At 43.4% G+C, this 27,106-nt stretch overlaps 1 protein-coding gene across 4 annotated transcripts; it reads right to left on the bottom strand.

Moving 5' to 3' along the window:
• Nucleotides 1-133: 133 nt before the first annotated feature.
• On the bottom strand, nucleotides 134-26,276 carry abl1 (c-abl oncogene 1, non-receptor tyrosine kinase). 4 transcript variants are annotated; one of them, XM_084035595.1, is made up of 11 exons: nucleotides 25,895-26,276; nucleotides 8,735-8,899; nucleotides 7,832-8,127; nucleotides 5,849-6,121; nucleotides 5,512-5,596; nucleotides 5,225-5,402; nucleotides 4,464-4,648; nucleotides 4,117-4,269; nucleotides 3,949-4,038; nucleotides 3,721-3,849; nucleotides 134-3,571 (listed from the first exon to the last, which is right to left on the bottom strand). In XM_084035595.1, the coding sequence occupies exons 1-11, from the start codon at nucleotides 26,019-26,021 to the stop codon at nucleotides 1,890-1,892; spliced, it is 3,363 nt and encodes a 1,120-aa protein (XP_083891721.1). In that variant the 5' UTR covers nucleotides 26,022-26,276; the 3' UTR covers nucleotides 134-1,889. The 4 variants fall into 4 exon arrangements, with proteins under 4 accessions (XP_083891721.1, XP_083891720.1, XP_083891722.1 ...); XM_084035594.1 differs by having other exon boundaries at nucleotides 5,849-6,139; XM_084035596.1 differs by lacking the exon at nucleotides 25,895-26,276 and adding an exon at nucleotides 13,739-14,350 and having other exon boundaries at nucleotides 5,849-6,139.
• Nucleotides 26,277-27,106: the final 830 nt, after the last annotated feature.

Consider the following 27,106-nt stretch of genomic DNA (forward strand, 5'->3'; position numbering starts at 1 on the left):
TGTGTGTATGTTTTGGATCTCATAAATCCAGGCTTCAATAAAACAGAAAAGGAATGCTCGGGAGGATTATTAAATCCTGCAATTATTTTTTACTCAAAAAGATGACGTGTGGAAAAAGCAATAGACTCGGTGATGTATTTCAAGTAGCACAACTGCTTTGTATTTTATTGCAACAAAAATTGCACCAAGGCTAGAGAGAAACGAACAGGAAAAAGAAAACGTATTTACAAAGGAAAGGATAGTTTGTCTACAAAATTGGTGAGGAGGCTTAGACATTAAAGAAGAGTAGTGGTATGGTGGTAAAAGAGCAGAATAAGAAAAAATATATATAAAGAGCCAACACTGCCAGTACCATGGTGAAGTCAAGGCAGCTTGCAGTTGACCTGTGTCCTCAGGCATCGCAGTCAGATAGGGCACATGGGTTGAGGCAACTACAACATATAAAACTGAAAACGTCCAAGAGTTACTGATGAGCATAAAGGAACGTATGATGTTACAGTGGAATTTCATGGGTTCTTTTAGTCTTTAATGGTCAGCTTCTCACATTATTTTGTAAGACAGCAAGTTACAGATCCATAAACATTTCAGTCCAGTGTTTCCCCCAGGATATATATGTATATATATTTTTTTTATTTTTTCTGCTGGGGTGGAAAGGCCTCTGAAACAGCATTTAGACCACGTGACATAAAGCCTCCATCAAAACTAATTCTCTCAGAGTCCCTTCAGTGGTCAAAAGAAACACTGTTTCGGTCTGTGATCCCTCTTTACTGATCAAACAGCACGCTGCTGCTGCAAGGCCGAGCTGCTACTGATGGCTTTTGTGACTGGCATGTAGAGAAAGTTGAATCAGTTTTTATAAAAAATAAGAAAAAAAAAGGTCCAGTCTAAGGACAACATAAAACAGTCGGATCCACTAAGTAGTAGATCGTGCACCCTGGTCCCTCTCCAGTACAGACTGGAGACAAAAAGGTTTTTGGTATGGCAATCACACATTTAAATCCAATAAACAAATCAACACAGCTATTCTTAACCACAGTGGTAAGTCTTAAACAGCCAATAGTGTTTAAGGCACTATTTGTTACCAAAGTGTGCAGTGAAGCAAAAAAAAGGTGAAGTCCAGAAGCTCATTCTGCCTCGTTTGCTTGCTCCCATTATTATTTTATGGCACATGGTTGCAAATACTGCAAAAAAAAAAAAAAGCATTCATACATAACAATCGCTGGCACGTTTTCATCACTCGGCATACAACCAATCACTGATGAAATGGTACAAAGCAATGCAAGATGTTGGCAGAGGCATCAGGTGATAACACTGTGATCCCTATTTCATACAGGTGACAATGGAAACGATGAGATCGGTCCTTTAAGTGTTAGAAGGCATCCTAGGCACAAGATGAGGTTAAGTGTTTTTTTTGCTCATTGTCATCGGCATCAATGAAATATCAAACAATCCAACAGTGATGAAAACAAATATCACAGGCCTCTTTTCTACTGGTGTCATCGATAAAGGGGAAAACACAATTAGAATACATAAGACATGATCCTTTCAGAAATGATTGGTGAAAAGTCATGTTAAACAATTGGCCCCTCGCCTCTCATGAAGGCCAAAAGACACCGCTCGTTCATGGTTAAGGCTTTTCAATATTGCAAACTCTGTCTTACGACGTCTACAGAGAGATTCCATCCACAATAACCACAGGCTTAAGTGTTTCAGAGAGTACTGTGAAACCTACACTCTGCTACTGCTGCTCTCCGGCAGGCCTTACCCTCAGATCTCTTGACATGAGCTCGGCATGGGCTGCAGTTCATGCGTGTGCTCAGAAAAAAAAGGGCCGTGAAAGACACAATTCATATCAGTTTAATATCTTGGTAGCTTAAGATTTCATGGCGCTACCTCTGAACAATGTCACTGATCTCTTTGACAGAGGACAGCAGCTTGCTGAAGTCCTGCTGTGCATTGGCACCCCCTGTGGCAGTCGGGCAGATCTGCAGCTCACGCAGGCTGTTCTCAAGCTTGTTGATGGCCTCGCGGAAGGCAAACTTGTTCCTCATCTGCTGTATGGAGTCGACGTAGCTCACGCAGTACTTGGACAGGTTCTTGCCGGCCTCCAGCACAGCGCTGTGGCTACCTGTTTGCTCCGAGTTGCGGCAAATGGCTGCGCGGAGCAGCTCGGTGCCTTCCAGCACCATCTCACGTGTCACGGCCGAGTTCGGGGTGCGTTCGGCAGCCTGGCGGGGTGCAGTCTTGCGGAGGGAGCGTCGGGTGTTCACAAGGGGGATGAAAGCGGTGGGTGAGCTCAGATCGCCGGGGGAGGTGAGGGAGGAAGAGAAGCCTCCGAGGCTCTGGCTGGAGAGAGAGGTGCTCACTGAAGAGGAGGAGGCGGAGGTCTTTAACGGTTGAGGTTTGGAGGTGGTGCCCAGGGACAGCTTCTTGGAGCCCTCACTGAAGGATGCGCGGGCTTGGTCACTAGCAGTGGTTGTAAGGTGGGGCTCTGAGAGAGAGGGGAGGCCCTTAGCTTTGATATCTGAGGTGGTGGATGAAGGGGAGGGGGGTTCTTGAGTGGGGCTGCGGGAGGTCTTGCCCGTTTTGGCATTGGTGGGTGGTGGAGGCGGGGCAGGCTTGGGTTTCTGTAACTTTCCTCTATCCCTGACAGATGAAGAGTCCACGCTGTGCTTGTGTCTTCGGGCCCTGCACTCTTCTCCAGCGGCCCCTAAAGCAGGGAACACATTGGGTTTGAGAAGCTCAGCGTGGAGAGCGCTGGTCTTGGAGTTCTCCAGTCCCGCCCCTGGTCTCCTGACCACTTTAGGTGTTAATGCCTGGGGACTGGAACCAGGGCTGGTATCAGTGTCTTTGCCTAAGAAGGCAGAGGAAACATCTGATAAGGTGTTCAGACGTGGCGGGGGAGTCAGGGTGCCCATTCGCGGGGTGTTCTCCCCTTTTTGCTCACTGGTTCTCTTGCGTGGCAGAGCGGGCTTGCCCCTGAAGGTGCTTGAGTCAAAGTGGCACTGGCCGAGGTCTCGCGGCAGTGTGACAGACTTCCATTCAGTGCCATCTGAGCCAGTGGGCATGCTAGAGGACCAAAGAAAACGCTTTGAGTTAGACATGGATTCCTCCTCACTGGGTGGCGTTGTAGCTGCTTTCCCTCCAGGGCCAGGCACTGCAGGAGCTCCCTTCTTCCTGAGAAACAAAGGTCCTGGGTAGGTAGGAGCCCCGTTGGGGAGGCCTCCTGCCCCATTATTGTTACTCAGGAACTTTGCGGCGTCAAGGCCATGTGTGATGTCATTAATGGCCAAAGAGGCGCCGTTGTTGAAGCTGTTAGTGTCTCGAACCTCTGAAGTCCCGCCCCTCCTGTCAGGGTGGATGTCCATCTCTCTGAAAGAGGAACTGCGTTTTGGTGGAGCGGGTGCATTCTTCTTCTTTTTCTTTATGAGACTCAGAAAGCCACTGCCACGTATCTTGTCCTTGTCTTTGGGTATCAAGCGGTCATCCTCATTCAGGTTACTGTCCAGGAGGGGGCGCTCTTTCCGGGGGAGCATAGGCGATGACACAGCGACCTCTGGCTCCAGTGGGTCTGACGAAGAGCCCAAATGAAGCAGGAAAATAATCAGTGATGAAGAAGAATACAATACTTTCACTAATTATCAAACTATAATTATAAAATGCATTTACAACAAGTTGAAGCAACAAGGGCAGGAAGCAGTTAGTGTGATTGCATCTCACCTGGACTATCTCCATCCCGGTTGTCCATGTTTTTGCGGAGGGTTCTGGTTTTGGTGGGCAGCTCTGGAGCCTTCTGGGTGGGGCCTAATGTCGCCTTCTTCCCTTTCTTGCCGAGCTCCTTTTCCACCTCTAACAGTAAAGACACAGTCAAGGTTTAAATATCACATCCCAATAACTATGGCAACCATTACAAGAGGGTGTCTGTAGATATTAGAAAATTACACCCACCATCCGAGATGCTCGACTCCTGGAACATGGTCTCAAAGGCTTGGTGCGTTTCGGCAAAAGATGGACGTTCTGAGGGGTTCCACCTCCAACCTGACAGGAAAAAAAAAACAAGAATTACAAAGTTGTTCCAATAGAATGGTGTCCAGATAGATGAGTTTTCGTACTCACAGTCTCTCATGAGCTCGTAGACCTTCTCGGGGCAGCCCTCTGGTCGGTCCATGCGGTAGTCTTTCTCCAGCAGCTCGTACACTTGGGACAGGTCGATCCCGGGGTAGGGAGACATGCCGTAGGTGGCGATCTCCCACAGCAGTACACCAAATGCTGGAGATGTAGACACAAGACAGCTAGTAGTGCTATTTATACAGAACCAACAACACAAACACGTCAAGAGCTAACTGACTTGAATGTGAACTCCTGAAATATTATGCTTCCCCTCAGGAACCTGAAAGAAATGAGCTATTCAAGCAGGAATATCAGGACTACATTTGAGCTTTTAGCAATGAGATCTAACTTACCCCAGACATCAGACTTGATAGAGAACTTGTTGTAGGCCAGACTCTCTGGAGCGGTCCACTTGATGGGGAACTTGGCACCAGCATGAGCTGTGTATGTGTCGCCGGTCATTAGCCGGCTCAGGCCGAAGTCTGCAACCTTTACCAGGTGGTTCTCCCCGACCAGACAGTTACGGGCAGCCAAGTCCCTGCAGGAGACAATCAAGAGGACAACGAGTGATGAACAGGAGGTGGTGGAATCCTGACTTTCTAATATCAGAACTCTAAACTACTCCAAAAAGAGGCATGAGCTAACAGGAAAACATTCACAAGAAAGAAAAGACACAAAAACAAAGAGAACGTAAGGAGGGGAAAAAATAGTAGGTCTTGTTACAACATCCACCGTAGTGTTGGGTTTCTACAGATGTTTTGTGTGGAGCAGAGTCACAAGCTGAGTCTTGTCAGGTTAAAAATTAAAATGCAGTTTGGCACATACAAAAGGCATAAATCATCTCATTGCTTCTTAAAAGGACCTTGTTAAAACATGCCAGAACAAACAAGTTATGTAACAACATGGACTTGTCTGTGAAAGTCTGTCCTCCTACAAGAACAGATGGAAGAGGAACTCAGGAATGAGAAGGGGGGAAATGAGATTAAAGGACGAAGAAGATGTTTTCTTTCATATTTGTGCAGCTCTGACTGAGACCACCCGACTGAAATCAATACATTCCACTCTCTCCGATTAAATTCAGATGTGAAAATAGGAATGTGACCTTTACACCCACCTGTGTATGAAGTTTTTTTTCTCCAGGTACTCCATGGCAGAGGAGATCTGTGTGGCCATGTGGAGCAGCACCACTGCATTGACCTCCTCCCTGTTGCACTCTCTCAGGTAGTCTAGGAGGTTACCATGGGTCATGAACTCCGTGATGATGTAGAACGGTGGCTCCCGTGTGCACACACCTGCCAAGAACACAAGTTTGCAAAGCAAAGTGCATCAATATCCAAGTTACATTCATTAGTAAAAAGAAACACAGACACAGGTTATACTTATTTAAAAAAGTTGACATACCCAACAGTTGTACCAGGTTGGGGTGTTTGATCTCTTTCATGACAGCAGCCTCCTTGAGAAACTCCTCCACCTCCATCGTATCCTCCTGGACGGAGTTATTGGCAAAAAAGTGAGCATAACCCCCGGCTGGTTGCAGTTGCATCCATACAACACCAGATGGCAGCATTATTCAGTCAAATTACATTTGACACATTAACACAAAGTGTTGATATGTGACAATTTGCGGTGTCAAAATGTCATAAATGGATAAAAGCCCTTTCCTTATAATGCATAACATATGAGCTAATAAACCCACTCTTATCTCCCACAGATAACTGTTGTCAACCCGTCTTCTTACCTTTAGTGTCTTGACAGCCACGGTGAGGTTGTACTTCTTCCAAACACCCTCGTACACCTCCCCGTACTGTCCCCCTCCCAGCTTGTGCTTCATGGTAATGTCAGTGCGCTCCATCTCCCACTTGTCGTAGTTGGGAGAGACTCCGTAGATGGTGGGCTTGTTGCGTTTCGGCGCCGGGTAGTGCAGCGTGGTGATGAGGCCGTCGGCCACCGTGGAGTGGTGGTGCACCAGCTCCGCCAGTGTGTTGAAACGGCTTTCCGATGAGACGTACAGCTGGAGGAGAAAGAGATTCTACATTTCAGTAGATGTACACGAGAGGTCAGTTCAGTTTAGGATATCGGCAGAATTTCTAGCACAAATTTCTATAACCACAGCTTTGGATTAATACAAGACAAATTATTTTTCAGTTGAGAGACATTTTTAATTATTCAGTGAAACATTCTAATGATTAAATATTCCCAAATGTTCTCATTACATGATGCATTAACATGGAAGTGATCACACATCATGTCTGGAGACAGTAAGCGATATTAGGGAGATGTATAACACCAGAGGTAACTGGCAAAGTGCCAGTAATATGACATGAAATAATACATGTCTAAAGCTTGACAAAGAGACACTGAAACATTTTCCTCATAAAGAACGGTCTTAGCCCGTTCGAAACTCGCAGGGCATTTAGTCAGGAAGCTGGTGGAGGGAAGGATATTGGTCAGGGCTCAGTGGACACAGTCTTTTCCATTGTCCAAGTCTTACATAACCCTCAAAATGATTTGCTCTCCAATCTGCACTGTGCATATCTTTACTTGTGAACAGGCTCTTTGAGCGAGCTGAAGGGCTATGGAAAAAAAGACCTTTGAAATCTAAAGAGGATTTAACGGTCAGTTGGTCATCCTCTCCTGGCTTAAACCTTGAACCATTTACTAAATTATGGGGAAAATTAGTTTGACTAAAATTAAAACCTTAGATCATCAGAGCAGTATAAATCACAAAGTCAGTGTGAAACAAAGCTGCAGCTCAGAGGAGTGTTGAGATAATCTGAAATTATTGGAGAAGCCTATCATACCAGACTCTTGAGTTGTAGCTCAGTGGGAGGATGGAAAACAATATGTGATGGGGAACCGCATGTCAGAGTGTGTGTGTGTGTTAGTGTGTGTGCTTAAATCTGTTGTGTGTGTGCATACTTGGCTGCATCTGTCGGTGCTAATGCGTGTCTTAGCATGGGCGTCAGTGTCTGGTTGGCCTCGTATCTGCTGGCCATTATGAGCAGCACGGTGGTGGTTAGAGGCATTCTTGTCATAGCTGGCGTTCCTCAAGCTAGCTCACCTCGCTGCATCACAGGCAGGAGGGTGACACGGCCAAAATGGAAGCAGCTTCTCCATTGACATAGTAAGTTGGGGGAATCCCACAGAAGAAATTCAGCCGCGCATACAAATATGGCGTTGACTTTTCTACCCTGACCATCGGGATGGGGTAACCTGCACCTTATTTAACAGCTTTTATTATAACCGGAAGTCCAGATACCATGCCTTCTCTGCTCAACTATATTTCTTCACATTCATGATTTCAAGTAAAATATTAAGCAGGGTATATATTAAGCATTTTAGGGTCATTAAAGTAATACAATCATCATCTCTAGATGTGTTTTTCTGAGTGATGGAAACCTGACCAGCTTTTAGAGAGAGAACAGAACAATGCTGATATCTGTTCTTGCAGATATCAAAGTCACTTGCGAGAGAGATTTTGTGTGATACAATAACAGTGTCTTGAAGTGCAACACTGACTGACATTACATTTATTTAGACACCAACTTATGTGAAAGTAGGACTACTACTTGGGAAATGTTGAACCCATGTTGTTGTTGTGTCAAGTAATATGCACAATTGTACATATGATCTTATTACGATGCATATGTTTATGTATATAGAGTGTCAACCTTAGTGTGTGTGTGTGTGTGTGTGTGTGTGTGTGTGCCCTGATGCCTACCTTGCCGTCAGACGCAGTGTTAATCCTGTAATGGTAGACTCTCCCCTCGTACCGCAGGGAAATGGACCTCTGGCCGGGGCTGCTCTCACTCTCCCGGACCAGGAAGCTCCCGTTGATGCCCGAGCTGAGCAGGTACTCTGCAGCGTTGCGCGACACGGGTCCATGGTACCAGCTGTGCTTCTCCAGGCTGTTGACCGGGGTGATGTAGTTGGACGGCACCCAACCCTGGCCATTCTTGGTCTGTGCCTCGCACCACTCGCCGTTGTGGTTGTAACCCAGCACACGCAGCTTCTCTCCTAGTCAATGTGAGATCACGGTTTTATTATTATTATAAAGATCAGGCAACACTAGCATGGACACTGCACTGGAAATGAGCTCAGTATGTTTTAGTTAGACATGCAGGAATTTTATCATGTTTCCTCAGACCAGAAACTCTGGCAGGCGATTTTCTTTTTCCACCAATCATTGGGAGACTAAAGTAAGGTGCTTTATTACACATTTACAAAAAGGGAAACATTTTGTTGACCAAACTTAAAATGAGTTACTTATTTGGCAAATATACACCCAAAGTAGAATTAACCTGAACCAATGTCTCATATTAGAGTGAACTTGAAAGGGTCGTTGTACAGGATTTTCTTGTTTATTCCACATATGTTCTCTCCTTCCTTCCTCTGTTTGTTTGTGTGATCCATCTGTGGTATTGTTTTATTGTCGGTTTCAGAAGAGGGGGAAAAAAACACACACGCGAGACCATCGTCAGGAAGTGAGAGTCAGGCGGGGATTGAAGACAGAGAGGGAAGGAGACAGGAAGTAAATAAGCAGATCCTCAGCAAGATTCATAACCTTATTGAGACTTTCTCCCGTCACTTTGTAAGCCACACAAACTACTCTATATAAACGTACCTTTAGTAATGCTGAGTGTGTTGTCACCACTGGCTACAAAGTCGTAGAGTGCGACAAACAGGTTGGGGTCATTCTCGCTGGGTCCAGCCAACAGGTTCTCTTTGGAGTTCCAGCGGGCCGCTTCTGTCAGACCCTGACTCTCAAAGTCTGGTCTTTGGAGAGCTTCTGAAAGAGAAAAGAAAGCACACATGTGAGGCGAAAACATCAAACGATGCAATGCTGAGGGGAGACTGTGTGTGTGTTTAGTATGCAGAGACATTGTGAGGAAGTATCCCCATATATGGGACACATGTAGGATGATTCAACAACAACGGCAACTGTTGCCACTGCATGTGTCATTTAAATTCTTCTATATCCCCTTCAAGTTGGCCTTGCTCCAACAAGCAGGTCATCAGCTGGGATCCCAACACGGGATTACAGGAATAAACCTGATCAAGTGACCCAATGGGTCCCCGCTGTCTTTGTAACTTTTCATTTCCTGGATTATCCCTGCTTAGTTTTCATTTTCTTGAATACCTAGAGACAATTAGTACACATCAGACCGTGAGAACGTGCCTCAGCATGATCCTTCACCGTAACTGGATGTGCTTGCACTCACAGGTAATGAGCCCTGGTTCAAAGTATCTTAACTCATAGTTATGTAAATTACAGACATATCTTGAATTATAGCAACTTAAGAGCAGTGCAGCTGATGGCTAAATCACAAAAAGTAAAAAATGGAAAGAATGAAGAGAAGGGAAAAAAAAGAGAGAAGAGTGAGAAAATCACTTTTAACCACGGTTTGGCCCTAACGTGAGCTTTATTGTGTGGCTTGCTCAGCTGTTGTCACACATGTTTGAGAGGCTTCTTATATTTCATCCCCCCAGCTCACAAACACCCACTTCCTTCCAACAGAGACAACAGGCTACAGCTGCACTTAGTTTGCACCTTCCAGTGAAAATTTCACACTGAGGAAGATATCAGGAAGAGGATATGTTATGGATCGATTTTTAACAGAATAGCAGTAGCACATACACAGTACCATTAGGGAAAGACCCAAACCCTCAAAAAAAGTGACACGGAATCTCAACCACAGAATCCTAAACACAATCCAAAAGCTACCTTCTTCATTTACCTTGAAATGAAATGAAATAAAAACACATTTGCCGTTGTATTCGTCATTTTCACACATCCTTCTATAAATATCCAAATAAAAATGTATTTTACTCAAACACAGATTAGACAGAAGAAGTGGACAATTCCCCAACACGTACAATGGTTTGAGGGGACATAGTAATGGGAGAAAATACCACCTCAAATCTATGGTTTTCCCTCAAGGATAAATTATGTAAAAGGAACTGGAAACATATTTGATTGTCACGAATATTGGCAGTTAAAATCATTGACTTGAGCCGTGTGTGTTGTGTTCCTGAATCTATATTGTACATAATTAATATGTCTAGAAAGTCTCTGATGACAGAGACTCCAGTGAGAGATGATTTTAATAAAGTGAGCATGAATGGATCAGGGCACAGCTGGATTTGGTGGAAACACAGCAGAGACCTGACTGGGAATTTAGTAAGTACCAGCTCTGGATTCTCTGGACTGTCAAAACGGAGCTGCAAGCGACTACAGATATACTCAGGAGTCTATTTTTATAGCTTTCAACAAAAAGGCAATTCAGGTTAAATTAAATTACATTGCAGCCACAGTGCTGTGCAAGATATGAATAAATAGTCCCAAGTTTAACTTAATAAAATGTATTGGCAAACAGCAAAGGTTTAAAACTGAAATTAGAAGCAGATCTCCAGTTTTTGGGGAGTTTATTTCAGATATGTGGTGCATAAAACACAGATTGCTGCTCGTCTAGGTTTAGTTCTGACGCTGGGGACAGAAAGCAGACCTGTCCTACACAATTTGAGAGGTCTGAAGGTTACTAACAGAGCAGCCGATCATAAATGTATTTTGGCCCTCAACCATTCAATGCTTTATATACCAACAGTAGTATTTTAAAATCAATTATGTGACTGACGGGAAGAGTTGAGCGTTACAATGATCATGCCCTTTATTGTGAGCTCTGTGTGTGCCATGCTGTGTGAGTCCATTACCCAGAATACAGTTCTGTCAGCACTGTCCTGGAGGTTGTCAATATACAAGTCAAGGTCAATGCAGATGATAGACAGGAGATCAACAAAGCCATCAAAAAAGATTGCACGGTATTTAGGTGGCCTGTAAATGTTTAAGAATACAGCTCAGCATGAGGAATTCAAATGAAGAGCAACAATGTGGTGCATTCCCCCCGAGTGTGTTTGTGTGAGTGTGTCCAACCGAGCTGAAGGAGCTTTGGAGTCCCGCTTGGAGCAGATAGGACTTGTGAGTTCCTCAAAGCAGGAAATAAACAAATAATTTGTAGCATGCAAGACTAACTAGTATTAAGCCACAGGGAAGTAAACACAACTGAGAGCTGGCCGATAGCCAGTCACATGATATTGTTGACAAGTTGCAAACATCAATGTGTTTGGAGGCCGATGAAAGACCTCAGCCTCTTCTGCCATTTAGGCCCGCCAGCCCGAGCACACGGAGACAAATCGAGGCCAAATGGGGCCACCATTATGTCACAAACTTGCCATTTTGCCTGTGAGAACACACAAGATTCAAGTTCATCTGGATCATGCTGCCTCAAAAACCATCGGTTGCTTCCCTAAGCTGGCAGAGATGCAGGTACAAATGTGCCACATGCAAAAATAAAGACAGACTGTACATCAAACTGTTCAGAATCAGAAAAACCAGAGGCTTCTGGAAAGCAATGACTTTCCTACAGTATTTTTTTGGCCACTTATCATTAAGTAGTAGCCTGAGAAGTGAGTCATATAACACGATCATTAATCCAGTAATGAAAAAGTGTCTGTTTGGCATTTGAAAAACTGGTGTTTTTTCATTACCATGCAGTGATGAGTGATGTCAGTGACTAACCAACATCAGTTCACTCAATAGCATCTGAAAAAATAGCATGGTCCTGTTAAGATTCTGTCTTAACAAAACAAAAATTGATAGGAGATACAAGAGTACACATACAAGAGTGAATACTGAATGAATATTGTAGGCAAAATTACAGACAGAAGTGAAAAACGTGGCTGTGTTTTGTCAATTTCGGGCTTCAGACGAGGCCAGAGATCAAGCGAAGACAGAAAAAGAGCTCCATGAGGCAAGAAGCAGACCCGGGAGCCAGAAAGACATACCATATGTCCAGAGGTTCGCCCGGTCATAAAGTGTGTGGGCAGCGCATTTGAGCAGCCCATGCCACACATGTCCACTTTACGGGCCACAAATACCACATCTCTTTGTGAAAGGGCGACAGCACACTGACACATGGACCATAACAAGACACGCTCAAAAGAGAGAAGAAAATAGAAGACATATGAAAAAGGGAACTCAGGACATGAGTGTGAAAGAAACTGGAAACTGAAGGGAAAAAATGGCGATTATCAGATTGCAGTTCTCCAGAGATGCAGTGGGAGGAATTGCAGCATTTCCTGGCTACGTAACTCAGATGACACTCAAAAGGATTAAATATGTGTGGAACTTGTGAAGAATTCATAACTATGACCGCACTGCTATGAGCAGTAGGACTGCACCCAAACTACACTGATGCATCACAGAAATGTCTTGGAAAACCAGACTGCGAGTTTTGATTCCAGTCATCTTAAGTGAGTCAATTTACACCTTGGATAAAGAGGCAACCAACTACCTCACGCAATAGGAACCAGAAATATGTGGGTCGGGGACTAGGGCCAACTGAGGACCACATAGACTTGTTGATGAAGGATGAGGGAGGAAAAAGTCTCTATTTTGGATATTTATCTTGCATCACCTGTGTGGGAGGTGGTGGAGAACAAGGGGAATGGATTCAGAACATACATTTGATATGGTTCTGTCCATTGTTGGAGATATGACATTAATGAAAGGATGCTAAGACCAAAGAAGTAGAGCAGGGAAAACCAGGTGATCACAACTAAAACATGGTAGAACCACCATTTTCATAATTTAGAATAACTACAGGATGTCACATGACATTTCAATTGGAGTTCCCTGCTATTATGCTCAGACAACTCATTCTAGTAATTGCTTACTTCTTGGAGAGAAAAATACAAATGAGCCCTAATGAAGTAGTTCAGGTCACAGCGTTTAATTTGGGGTGGAACATGGGATTTGCTGTGCCTTGTACCATATGGTCTGTAAATTAGAGACTCTTTATCACTGTCATCCACTTCAGTGGGGAGCGTACCAGGACTATTAACTCTATTAAACCATTTGGTTGCGCAATCTTAAACCCGCAGAAGACTTCACAGAGTCTTCCATTGCCAATCAATTACTATGTTGATCATGTACAGACTCGTTGTGCCCTGGATTTCTTCAAACTCCCCTTGTGTCCCCTTCATACACCACGGGCAAATCAATTACCCACTTTAACTGTGACCAGAACTGTGTAATTAGAAGTAATGGAAAAGAGGTAATCACTAGTCTGCATACTACAAAGAGGGTGTAAAATATCTGGATCTACATTTTCCTTCAAATCCATTACAGAAGCAGTGAACAAGATCCAAGTACTGGAACAGAAAATGAAATGAAAAGGAGAGTGAAGACTGAGATTAGATCCCCTCTCCTCATAAACAAAAGTTAAGTGGGACACGACCAGGAGTCAGATTTCCTTGTATTCTCTTCTCCGTCTCTTTTTCCACTTCTTTCCTCTTCAGCTAGCCAGTGTGTCTGGCTTCCCTCACCCTCCCCTGTGCTCACTCTCTGCTTTCCCCTCCCCATTCTTCTGTTTCCACAGTGCAGAAATCATTGTTGAGCCGTTACACGGTGATCCTTCATCTTTTATGCTTCTCCCCGTGTCTCCCATACCGCTCTCTGTTGTGTACAACATCTCTACTTGAATTGTGGTTGTATATTTCTCCAAAGTAAACTCAAAAAGTCACAGGCCAAGCTAAAGACGACACTGCAGCTATCACAATGTATTCTTACCTTCCAAGTAACAGCTGGAGGAGGACGAGAGGCCTTTCTTAGATTTACACCCCACCAATTTCAGGCATATCTCCAACATTTTCATTTGCTTTCTTTCCCTTCCCGCTTGAAAATGTTGTTGCTTGTTCAAATCAGACGTCCCTCGAACGTTTCCCCTCTACATGTGTCCAGCAGGAGAAAGTTCAAACACAAGACAAAAACCGACAAAAGGAGAAACGGCACCGAGCCTAAAATAAACGTTGAAATGTACTGGTTTTCTTTCGCTCGGTCCTTTCAGCTGCTGTAAATCCTCGTTTTCCCCCTCACTCCTTTCCGAAACCGAAAAAGCAGAGTCCGCTGTCCGGCAAAGTCTATCAACTTTCTCTTCTGAGCGTCTCCATGTTTTTTCCCCCCTTTTTGTTTTCGGGGTTTTAGTTAGCTCCACTTCTGTAAGACACAACAACGATCCAAAAGCGCAGATTTAGTCCAAAAGCTTGCTAGACCTGTAGATGTGTCAGTTGAGTGGGCAGTAGGGCAGTCTGAACGGTGCCATTCCTCTCTCCTGTCCCCTGTGAGTCTGGATCTGAGGCACAGGGACTACTCGTGCTACAGCTGCCAACAAAGGGCCTCTTTCAGGCTCAGCCTGCTGCACTCAATGACATCAGCTGAGCCCTCCCACCTCCAGCAGCAAGCACACAATGAGAGGGAGAGACCGCTACCACACACACAAGCACTCACCAAGAAGAATACAAACAGCAAACCATCACCCAAAATTCATGCTAACAAGAGACACAATATAAGACAACACTTTAGCTTCAGTTTAGACCTTAAATAGTTCTTCCCTTCTGTTGAAGTCATGAGAGGATTACAACAGGCTCCTCCTCCAAATTTTGCCCCCCCCTCCTCCTCCTCTCACTGTCTTTCTGTTGCTCTCTCTTCTTTATCCCTCTCTCTATTCTGAAATGTTTACGGGTTGAGGAATCAGCTCTGGAAACAGGACCGGGTTGTTAAAGACAAAGCTAAAGCTCTCAAACAGCAACCCTTCTGCATTCTACATAGGGCTTCACACGCCACTCATTTCAAATAGGAATGAAGTAAGCAACATGTTTGAATACATTAAAATGAGAACATCCTTCTTTTTGGTTTCTAGAGGAACATGTTTGACCATGTGACTTCAGACAGCAGCCGAGGTCTGGCTGTATCTGAACAAATAATCCAAGTGAAGCCAAACTGTCTTGCGACACGACTTTATAAAAACAAAAGATTTTCTCAGCTGTCTCAAAGTGTGGTAATACACAGCTCACTCAGATGTTTAATTACTGGAAGTGAATCTATTGAAACGGTTGGAAAGATAAACAGCTGTGCTTGGAAATAGAAAATAAAATGTAATGTTTTGACGTCAATGGCTTCTGGAATCTCCCAATTGTTGAAAATCTTTCCTTTTCTCTTTTGCTCCAGCTAACCATAGGATACATCCCCCCTACTAAAATTATATTTAAATTACATTAAATGCTTCTTCCCCATTCTTTGTTACAAGATAACACATCTATGAATTCACTAACTAAATTACAGTAGGCCAAAAGTGGGTGAAGCAACCTAATGCAATTCAAAACAATAGCCATGAAAAAAATATGGCATTTGATAAACTCGTTTTTTTGTTGTAAATGTAAGATAAACTGTTCAATAATTTAACAGGAGAAATATTTTTATTGCAGGATATTATTTTGCGTAATGTTATCTTGTCTACTCGGGTTATATGGGCTAAAAGGACATAACACATAGCATGAGTACTAAAGCAGTTAACTGGCTGACCTGGTCCTGGGAATTTCCAACGAGCAAAAGCGCTGACTAAAAATATGCCCCTTACATAAAGATACACAAGTTACAATGGCTTTAACAGATTCATTTCCAGCTTTAGTGGAAAGCAATGGGATCCGAGTCGATGTCTGTAGATGACTGAAAGAAACTTAATGCCAACAGGGGTCTAGTTTGCAAATATTGTTGGAAAATAGGTTGACCGGTCTACTTGGCAAGTAATAAAAGGAGAGGAGAAGAGAACAATAAACAGATGTTTCTGTAGACAAAACGGATTCATGTGCAACATATCAGACAGAAGAAATGTGAAGAGCATAGATAAAAGAAAGAAGAAAAAAGAATGGAGGAAAGCAAATCCAGAGATAAGGTCATGTCTGTCTGAGTATGGGCTGGGAGACTTCTGACATTTGGGGAAAAGTTCAGAAAATATTTCCCGATCAATATTAGCAGTCAACATTAAGATTTTCATTTCAAACTGGAAGGAATCCAAACAACTCGAAACCACAGGTGACATTACAGACTTGACATGGGCCAGCCTAACACCACACGTCCACGTCTACTTAGTCTTGATACTTAAAGTAATTGCATGCTTGTTTGTTTGGTGTGGGCAATGATGCTCTCATTAGCATCTATGGGTATTCTCAAACATGGCTCAGTCACAGTCGCTTTGCTAGCAATGACCTCAATACCCCTGAACAACCAGTCACATGGCACCAGGCCCTACATCGTCGCTGCAGTGCTGGTATGGCAAACATTTGTGTTCCTCTCATGCACCACCCCAAACACCAATTAAGAAGAAATGCAGGCTTCCTCGAACTCTGAGAAAGGCCCATTAACTTACCGCAGTCACAAAGTGTTGGGGAGATGAGAGGATGAAGGGAAGAGGAGAGGGGCTATAAAACTGGAGGAGGAAAGAGGAAAAAAGGTTGCAGATGGAGAAACATGAAGCACATTGTTTGGAAGTGAGCTCATAGGAGAATCGCTCGCTCGCGTTTTATAAACCGGGCCGTGTATGTTAACAGTTAGCTGACGTATATCCACCCATGGGATGGATTCTGGCCCTTTTCCTCTCCTGTACCCCCTCTCCCCCCTCCCTGCTTCCCTGATTCTGTTCTTTAAATCTTCAAGCAAAGAACAGGTTGTATTCACAAACTCTGAAGCAGCAAATGCATGACGAGTCGAACTGCACTGGTGTTACAGCATTTAGATTATGTTGACATGAATCCATATTTTCCATATTACACACGTCACATTTCCATATTTGACATGTCACATCATCATATCCTCATATTCCAAATCCTAACTATCAATTATGAACCGGGGCCAGAACCAGAATTCGCTGAGCAAGAATGCAGCTCAATAATTCATATCAATACACGATTAACTGCGACTGACATCTGCTATGAACATTGTGACATGTGGCAGCCAAACATAAAACATTAACTTGCATGATAGACTAGTACTTGGTAAGAAGATATAGTCTTTAAAATGTTACAATCATATTTGAGGACTGCTTGATTTCTGTTCTATCCATGCACACACACACACACACACACACACACACACACACACACACACACACACACACACACACACACACACACACACACACACACACACACACACACACACACACACACACACACACACACACACACACACACACACACACACACACACACACACACACACACACACACACACACACACACACACACACACACACACACACACACACACACACACACACACACACACACACACACACACACACACACGTCCTAATAATTTTAGAAATGTAAGCCAGCCAACACTTGGAATAAATCATGGCCATCCATGCTATGGACCAAGAGTTATTATACTTTTAAATGGAGCACGCTTAATTACAGTGGGGGGAGGGTGGGAGAGATGAAAAGCTGTGTAGCCTCCTAATAGTAATTCTGCACTGCTCATGGTTCATCATTCCACTGCATTGCTAGTGCAGCAGTAATGGCAATCTCTGTTCTTAAATATCAGCTCCTCAAGAACAAGGTATGTATGTGGTGTGTGTGTGTGTGTGCGCATGTGTGTGTGTGTGTGTGCGTGCGCATGTGGCTGTTTACTCAGGGCCCTCTAGAGAATGCAGCCAGAGTGTCTGAGGCGTGCAGACCAGCACATGAGGTTAAGGGGTTTAGAGTTCCACATAATTCTCCACTTACTATTGTCCGCAGGGAGAGTGAACACTTAAGAACAAAACAGTGGCTGCTCTGGTTCAAGGTTAAGGGCCCTGAGCATCAGCCTAAGGTGGTAATATCTTACCAATGTGGGCAACAGTGAAACTGAATACAGAAGTACACAAGCAAACTCACAAGGAAATGCAAATATTTTCTAAAAAAAAAGGTTTGATGTACAGAAATCACCATATGCCCACAGAGAGCAAAAGGCAAATCACGTTCTTTAATGCTGATTCTCAGCGGGCTTGTTGTTTTCCAACTGTATTTTACATGGAAATAGTGAAACTAACCTAGAGGTCATTTAACACATTTTATGAGGAAATCCACTTAATGCGCATGCTCTTGTGCATCAGCTCACACACAACACTCTCTCTAGCCAAAGCCCTCTCGTTTGAGGTGACCCGTTAACGGTCCACTGTCAGCTCAGCGGTACAACAATCTGAAATACAGACGGACCCGGCAGACTTGCTAGCACGCAGAGTTGAGACAGGGGGAGTTAAACCCAGCCGACCTATTGGAACGGGACTGGAGGAACCATTTTAACCATGATGACAGACACAAATAGGGCAACACAAACCAGGTGACTAAGCAGAACCTTTGCTCATTTCTCCACAAGACGGACTGCTGTAGGCCCAGACGAAACTATGTAGTACCAAAAATATGCAAACCTGCAGAGAATTGAAATGTATGCATGCTAGCGCAGAGTTAAAATTTCATACTTTGAGCAAACAGAAAGCCAAGTCAAATGCACGCAGCTATTCATCACTTGTCAGGGTTAAATACTCCGCTAACCGTCTGTGTTGAAAAGGTCTGTGGAAATTAAGAGGGCAAAAGAGAGCCCAGACAAACTAGCTCTACTCGGCAATAGCAACCTGTGTGTGTGTGTGTGTGGAGAGGGTGCTAATTCAGTAATTTTAAGAATTTACCCAAACTAATCAATTTGACCCAGAGTGCTGGAATGAAAGCACAACGTTTTATATTCCATTGTTTTATGAGTGTGCAGACGAGGGGAGCCAAACTCTTTCAGGAGGGGGAGAAAACAGAAAAGAGAAGGGCGCATGTATGAGTGGGCGGTTTGCAGTTCCACAGCCATCGAAGCAGAAAACCTCTATTTCTTTGGGTCTAATTTATCAATGCAACGACAAAAAGTCAACACCTTAATAAGAGCAGTCAGAAACAGTAAACAGGGCAGAGAGTCTGTTTTTTTACAGACAATCAACCTTAAATGGGTTTTTTTTTTGCGAGTCTGCCCATTGGGGGTAAAAACAGAAACAGATAAATAGAAAAGTGACTTCGTCTATGAAGCGCTCAGTCTGCAGCAGTAGAGTTGCTTCGGTTCTTCTTTGTGTCTAAGTGGATCCAGATGCAGCAGGCATAGCAGGCCTCTTATAGCGCTATGAAGAGGAGCTTAACACAACACGAAAGGACAGGACAGCATACCAGTACTGTATGGACTGGACTGGTGAGGGGGGAAAATCATTATGTCATGAGCCAGGTGATTCCTAACTGGATGGGATAGTTTATTCCTTCACAATGGAAGACACACTGAAAAATACATATATTTTACAAAATATAGAAGTCAAAATACTGTGGGACAACTAAGCAAAATCAACATAAGGGCTTTCTCAGGAAGGCAAATGCCACTGTGTCAAATCATGCCCTCACAAACGTTCATACTGAAATCTGCATGGGGAGACTCTCTGACCAAGAGGGCCCATAAATGGCTGAATTCCTTACAAAAAGACAGAGCTGGCATCCTAGGTAGCAGGTTATCTGCAGAGAAAACAACAGCTGCGTCTGCCTGCTCGGGCATGGAGTGGGGAACTAGGGGTGTTTTTTTTTCTATATGCGAGTGTGTGTGTGTGTGTGTGTGTGTGTGTGTGTGTGTGTGTGTGTGTGTGTGTGTGTGTGTGTGGACCCGGGTGGCGAAGAGCTGCTGTTCTGCATTCCAAACCCAACTTGGAGGTTCTCTGTATGCACGCGAGTGCTGCTTGTACTGTATGTGTACAATGGAGGGATAACCAGCAAAGAAAAGAAAAATGAAATGTTATATTTATGTATCTAAATTAGCAACCGATAAATCGATGTTCAACTAACACAAAAGATATTTCAGTAGATGATTATTTTCTTTTCAGAATCTGGGTTATCTCAAGCCCAGATTTCATAACAACACTGATGCAGACGCTGAAGTGAATCCAAATGACTCAAGAGGACTGTTTGTCCTATCCTAACCTAACCCGACATGCTTACACTTTCAATTGTTCTGTGTAACACCGTGTGCCTTATGTATATGGGAAAAAAGATTTTGGTTGTTCTTCCTTTTTGTACATTTAAGATTTTTCGCCCATGAAGTAGATGATCATTCATCAATTTTAGCAGTTAGATGGGTTTTTGAAATGTTTCTAAATGTTCTAGTTTAAATGTAATATTGAATCAAACCAGAGACTAACCAAGGACAGTCAACATTTTCATGCACATCAACTACATTTGTTTTTGTAACACAGCATATAATGTATTTTATGAGAAAACAAATGGTAGCTGAATACAAACAATCCCTAACATACATTAAAAGGTGTCATGACCTTGCCTTAAATGACAAATAGTGGCAGATAGATGGTAACTATTGAGAATAACGCATCCATGTATTGCATCAATAATACACAAAACTGTAAAATCCACATAAAATTACATTTTAGGGTTAGAGAGAGAGAGACAATGATAAAAAGGAGAGAAAGACAAAAAGAGGAAAGGAGAAAAAAGAGAAGAAAGAGAGGAGGGAGGGAGGGAGGGAGGGAGGGAAGGGGGTTGCACCAGCTATTTGAGGGAGGAATGCACAAGAGGTCACATTCTTCACTCCACTGCTGTGGCTTGCCCTGTGTTCAACTCTCTCTCTCTTTCTCAGTGTAAAATAGGCAATATTACTCAACACACCTCTGGTGCAAGAGTGATTCACTAGAAAACAAAGTGCCGTCTCAAGAGGCTGAGGATTAAGAGGCTTTAGGTCAGGAATTTATTGATATGGTCACACTGACGAGAGAAGTTACTAAGTTATACAACAGGCATTTTTCATGAAGGGCATTTTGAGAAGAAGAAGTGTAAATAATAACATTAACAATGGCTGAACTCGTCAACTCATCTCATATGAGGATTTCAGGGTCCTGGCATTGTGCATGCTGTCTGACCATCACACTGTCAATAGTTTACTGGGACAGCCATTGTGGTTGGTAACACCTTTGCTTTATCTACTATTGTATTTCAAATATTTCTGCTGTGGACATTACCTATTTACAGCAAGGACAACACTACTTTGTTATCAATGTAAAATACTGGACAACTTGAAGCAGAGAGTCTTTCATCTGTTCAGTCTCCTCCTAAATGTTCTTAAAACCTAATATGTTAATAAATCGTGGATAAGTGTCTTGACTTTATCATTCAGGTGTGTACCATTTCAGATGTATTTGTCATGCATTTTCCTCTCTTTCTCTTTGTCCTATCACACAACCATTATACTGAATTCAGGTCCTTGTGGTCCCCGATTACAAGTTAAAAAGAGGGGACTTGTGAGGCGTAGACTACCTTGATTTATAAACACAGCTGGTTTGACTAGTCATCAGCTAGGGTGGTAATAAAGTGGACTCCTTTCCAGGTGGTCAAAACTTGATGACAGGGGAAAACACTTACTAATCAGCAAGGTGTCATCCAGCAAGGGACAAATGTGTCTCATAAACACATACACACACACACACCCAATAAGACATTCACACTAAATTTTGCAGACAAACTTGTCAAAACGCCATCAAAAAAGACCATCAAACCACCATCAATTGAATCAAATGATGAGATCAAGGAGAAGTCTATCCGCTTGAGAGTTTCCCAGGGTCTTTGTCTGTATGAGTGTATTTGTCTGCATGTGTGTGCCCATTAGTCTGAAGACATGGCCAGCTACGGCGAGAGACAAGCCACTAGGGGCCTAACAGCTGGCCTGAATGAGCATTACTATGAGGCGCCTGCTGTCGCGCACACACACACACACACAGACACTGACACACAGACACACACACTCCTGTCTTCAGAACCCACAGGGATCATGGGAGGAGATTTGGTGTATAGACTGCATAGATTCCTCAAGTTCCAGCCAAGAAAGAGCCAGACAGACTAAAAGAGAAATGGATTCACTTACTGCATAAACGCTGGACGCAGCTGCTGCAGCGGAAACACATGCACGGAAACACACAGAAATCAAGTGATGTCACTAAAAGGCTACTTGAAAGTAGGGGTTAGACTGCCTAACCTTGGCCCAAAATACCACATAAAAAGAACATTAACCACTAGGGATGGACCGATCTGACTTTTTCAGTCCCGATACCAATACCTCAGCTTTGCCAAGTAGCGATCTGATACAGTGTTAAATTAATAAGCTGTATGCCTCACTGTGTCCAAGAGACTGAGATCCAGCTGTGTGAGCCAGTATCGGACCGATAACTATCAACCATCCTTACTTGCATTTCAAAATGATTAAACGGTGGAGTTGGACGTTAACATCTTCTTTGACATCTGTCTGTGATTACAGGGCTGGCTTCACATACAGATATTTAAATACAGCTGGAACATACAACCTTGCATAGTCTCATTATCTAGTTTACATGCAAGTGTTTTATTAGATGGACGAAACAATTGAGAGATGACAGAAAATGAGAGGAGAGATCTCATGCATCAAGAATGGGGCTTTAACCCTTAGACCACCTAGACATCCCTTTAATGTGCTCCACAGACATTCAAGTCGAATGGTTTGTTATTTAGTTGCCAATGGACACAATGTTAACTGGCGTGTTGTGTTTTCCTGTTTTCTGCCTTCATACATACTGCTCGCTCTTGTACCCGATGGCCCTGAATAGAAATGAGCAAATAAAGACAATGAACAAGCGGGGTGTCATCTTCCTTCGTCCCCACATTATAATGTGCCTTGAACATACTTGATGCATTGCCAATCTGGCCTCCGGGCTTCAAACAGGGAAAATTTGAAGGGTGAAGCTTATGAGTAAGAAGAAAAGTCCTGTTGTAATCATACTGAAACCTATCCAAGCAACAAGCATCATGCCAGAGGTCCCTACATTTTCTGTAATCCAAACTGTATCCCAAAAAAGAACAGTTGTCACGGTTCTTTTTTGTTGTCTACAAATAAAGTTGGCTGTAGTAAACATCTGAGACAAGGAGGGCAATCAGCAACCAATCACGTGCCCATACCGCTGTCGGTAAAACCTTCCAGCTGTGGTTGTTTTCCAGTAGTCCAGTCATTTTAGGGGGATTTATAGCCAATAGGTTAAGCTTCATACAGGGGCACATTCTCACAAACATAATGACTGAATCAAGAGACTACAAACCACTATCTTGCAAACCTGTGATGTAATGTATTCTGCATTCAGAACCTTATTCCATGGTTTGCATTAATAGTTACATAACTGAAACATGTTGGGAATGCATTGGCTTGGGGGCAGTATAGCTCAACGAATGCACACCTTGTATGTCGAGCTGCAGGAATGGAAGAAGTCATAATTCACCCTAATTCATTAACACCTAATGCACCACACCAAGTTACACGGTGTAGTACTGTGCAGCATTTGCACACATCTGTTTAGGCTATTTGTTCGCTTAAAAATAAGTCTAGTGAGGATGTCCTCTTTGTTGTGGGAATGCACCTCCGGGCCTTAACTTATTTCTGAACACATAACAGGAAATATACATAGTTAAACCGAATACACACCAAAGTGTAATTATACTGTGCTGTCACGATCACTATGGGGAAATTACACATTAGGTGAATATTCTATACAAATGGCCTGAATGAGAACATTTAACATTTATTAACGCTAGGTCATAATTGCAAAGTAGAGGAAACAAAGTTATCAAAGATAAATGGTCTTTTCTTTGTTTAATGTGGGCAAAAAAACCCCAATGCATTTCAGCTAGAAACCATCACGAGAGAGCCTTTATCTCTCTTCGTCTCTCCTGCCCTTGCCACCACTGTGCATCCGATACTGGTACACCCAATACAAGATTTGGAGCTGCACTTGCTGCCACTTTCCTTAATTGCAATATACCCTAATAAAAACACATTATCCCCATAAATAAATGCAGCCACCAGGCCACAACCAATGTGGGCACCACAGCAATTACCAAGTTGCCTCCAAATGTGACAATATTGTTGTGATCCTCTTTCCTTTGAACCCTCCAAACTCCAAATCCCACTATGCTTTCCTAATTTCCTCAGTCAACCCTTTTCAGGGAATGCCAGAAAACAAATGAAAGGTATAATTCCATCATGAAATACTTTAAACACAGTAAGTCCACTTCCTGCATACTAAAATTAAGGGAGGAAGACGCATATTTTACGGTAATAATAGTGACATAAGCTTTGTTGTAAATATTCTAAAGTTTGGAAGTTGTTACAGTTGACCTACTTTTTCACTTTCAAAATGGTACTGGTGTGGCAGGGACACATAATGGATGGCTAAAAAACTGTAAAACTGATGGATGAACATTATACAGGAGAAAATTAGTCTAGAAAGAAGTTATCGAGCACACGCTTCTGCAATGCTTAGACCTAACAGGCCTGTTAACCTACTGCAGCTTTCAATCTAGTCGATGATTCACCCAGCTCCATGCTCAATTTAAGGAGATACTCAGTTGTCTGAGACACACATAGGGCGAAAAATGCTAGAAACACAGTACATTTCTTGAACTATAACTCCCACACTATTCTGCTCAATCCTTATGATCTCTGCTCGCTAACCAGTGAGATCATACCTCCCCAGTGTGTAGAGTACACAAGAGGTGCCAGGAGCAGAGACAGGTCTTTGCTTGCCCTTCACTGCCTCCGTCTCTCTCACAGGCAGCTGCACGCAGAGGTCTGAACCTGCCTGCTGAGAAGCAGCACGGAGCTGGCTAGCCTAGTGTTAACTAGCTGGGGCTCACCAGGGAGAGAAAAAACATAGATGTAAAATCGTGTGTTGATATTGCCCTCCTTTGCACTATGACTCACATCCCCTCTCCAACCTGCTCATCACAGGAGGAACGGGGCAGATATGAGAAAACAAGTACGGCCCCATGTCACTGACCCTTTGCCAAATTCGATTAATTTACCGGCAAAGGCTTTCATTCTGTTTTTCTGACCTTCCCTGTTCTGTCCCCCCTCTGTGTTATGCAAGAGTGAGTGGAAAGTAGTCCTGCTAAGGCATTCACAGCCCTGCAGCCCCATTTGGTAAACTTATCAGTTAGCTAGATGCATGCCATTCGTCCAGTTTAACGGCAAGTGATCATATGAAAACAATAAAATAATTTACCTCAATCTCTCAACTGATGCATTCTCCTGAAGTAGTTGTACTAACCACCCCCAGTATTAAACATCAAAGCTTAATGAAGTTATTTTATGGGAGAGAACAAGCAGCCCTGTACCTCGGTTGTATTGTGTTGTGCTGTGCTAAATCAAGATGTCAACCCTCACAAAGGCCCTTTCACAAGACAAAACTAGTAAATATGAAAAACCATTGATCAAAGCACTGCTTTCTGTGCACTGCCATGTTTGCTTTAAAATTGTCATTTGATATGGTATTAGTAAGAAAACCAGAAAACAGATGGAGTGCTTTACATGCTAGCCTTCCCCAAAGGCAAATGAGTCTGCCTGAGGAGTGAACCATGGGCGTGAGTAGCTCATTCAGGCAGCGCCATGTTTCAGGTGCATCTGTGGCTACAACGGCTGTGTCTGAAATCATTCACTCATTCACCAACAATTTCAGGTAACATTTTATCTGGCTGTTGAAGGAAGGCTGCTGTATCTCAAAGCTCCACAATCTGTCTGGTATTTTAACAGGGTGTTTAAAAGTTAGATATCGGCTCCCGTTTATTCAAGGTAATGCCAATGTCTTCTGCATCTTGGATTCTTGTTTTTTCAGAACAGTGAACAAGACTTACGATGATCAAACTAGTGAACTTGCTTTCATTATGTAATTTACTCAAGGTAATGTTGCAAAGAGACTGGGGGAAGCACAAGGCAGAAAGGTGACCTAGTATTTGATCCTCAGCCTGTTGGAGAATATGATGCTCGAGAGGATGCTATGCTAATGAGGGTATCAACATAAATATATGTACTCACCGTGCACAGCAAAGACGTTACAGGGCTGGGTCCCATGGCGTGACGACTCTCTCCTTCCACCCTTGATGAAGGCCGGCAGACTAGGTCTCCTCTGGTCCCCTACAAACTTCCCCGGCTGCTGCCCCATAAGGGCAGGGTGCCAGGCCGCAGCCGGGACTCTCCAAGCTGGACTCAGTTGCTCACTGTCCAAAACTTAGCCACCAGGCAGGGAGGGGATGGGGAAAAGACAGGAACCCCTTCCCCGGGCTCAGTCTGTCCCCTCCTGGAGTATGGGTGCTGCGGGTCACCGATGCAGATCCGTGTTACTCCAGTATGTCTCAGTTTATCATGCATTAATGGATCCTGAGTGCTTCAGATGCCAGAGAAAGGCATTTCAAAGTAGTCTAGATGGGGGGGACAATCATAGATTTCATTGAGTCTTTCAAACTGAGAAAACTGCTTCAAAACACCTTAACATTGTACAAATAGCCCTGGCTTAAATGCATACTGCTAACAACACCCTCACATTCATATAGTATAGATTAATAAATGTGTCCCACATCACAACTAATGCAAGAATATAAATCTCCATTAAGTGCCATGTTTGCTTTTTGTAACTCTCGTTCTTCAACTCTGTTGTCAGTACTATATACTAGTATTATCTGTGCTTCCTGTTATATCCCTGTTATATCAAGTACGTATCACTGAATGTCCTGTTTCTAATGCCCATCAAGCTCTTTAAATGACAAGCTAACAGTGGTAAACCTCAGGCTAGACACATGACTAGTGTTTGGACATTTAGTGTTTGTGTCAAAAACAATCAGCAAAACAACGAGGGCATAGAAACACTTTTAAACAAAACAAAAATCCCTGAAGTGCTAATAACTAGCAACTTATTTGTTATTAACAACAGCAATGTCAAGAAAACAACAACATCCAATCACCAGCGATAAGCACTACAGTGAAAACAACGGGACACATACCCCCAAACTTCCACCGTAGTTACAAACTTTCGGAGTACACACGTGCATGGACACTTACGTAGAAACATTTATACTGTTGGTTCGCAGGCGACCTCAAGCTAATGTTGCAGGTAGCCATGGAGGCTAACCAACGTTAGCTGGCGGGTACGCAGCGCGAGACCCTTAAATGCACGTCGAGCACTCAACAGTTTGTTCTCGCTGGCTCGCGACGAACACGCCGGTTATAAACGCACGACCCGACGCACTCAAA

The sequence above is a fragment of the Eutrigla gurnardus genome (assembly GCF_963514095.1).
Source record: "Eutrigla gurnardus genome assembly, chromosome: 19".
NCBI lineage: Eukaryota > Metazoa > Chordata > Actinopteri > Perciformes > Triglidae > Eutrigla > Eutrigla gurnardus.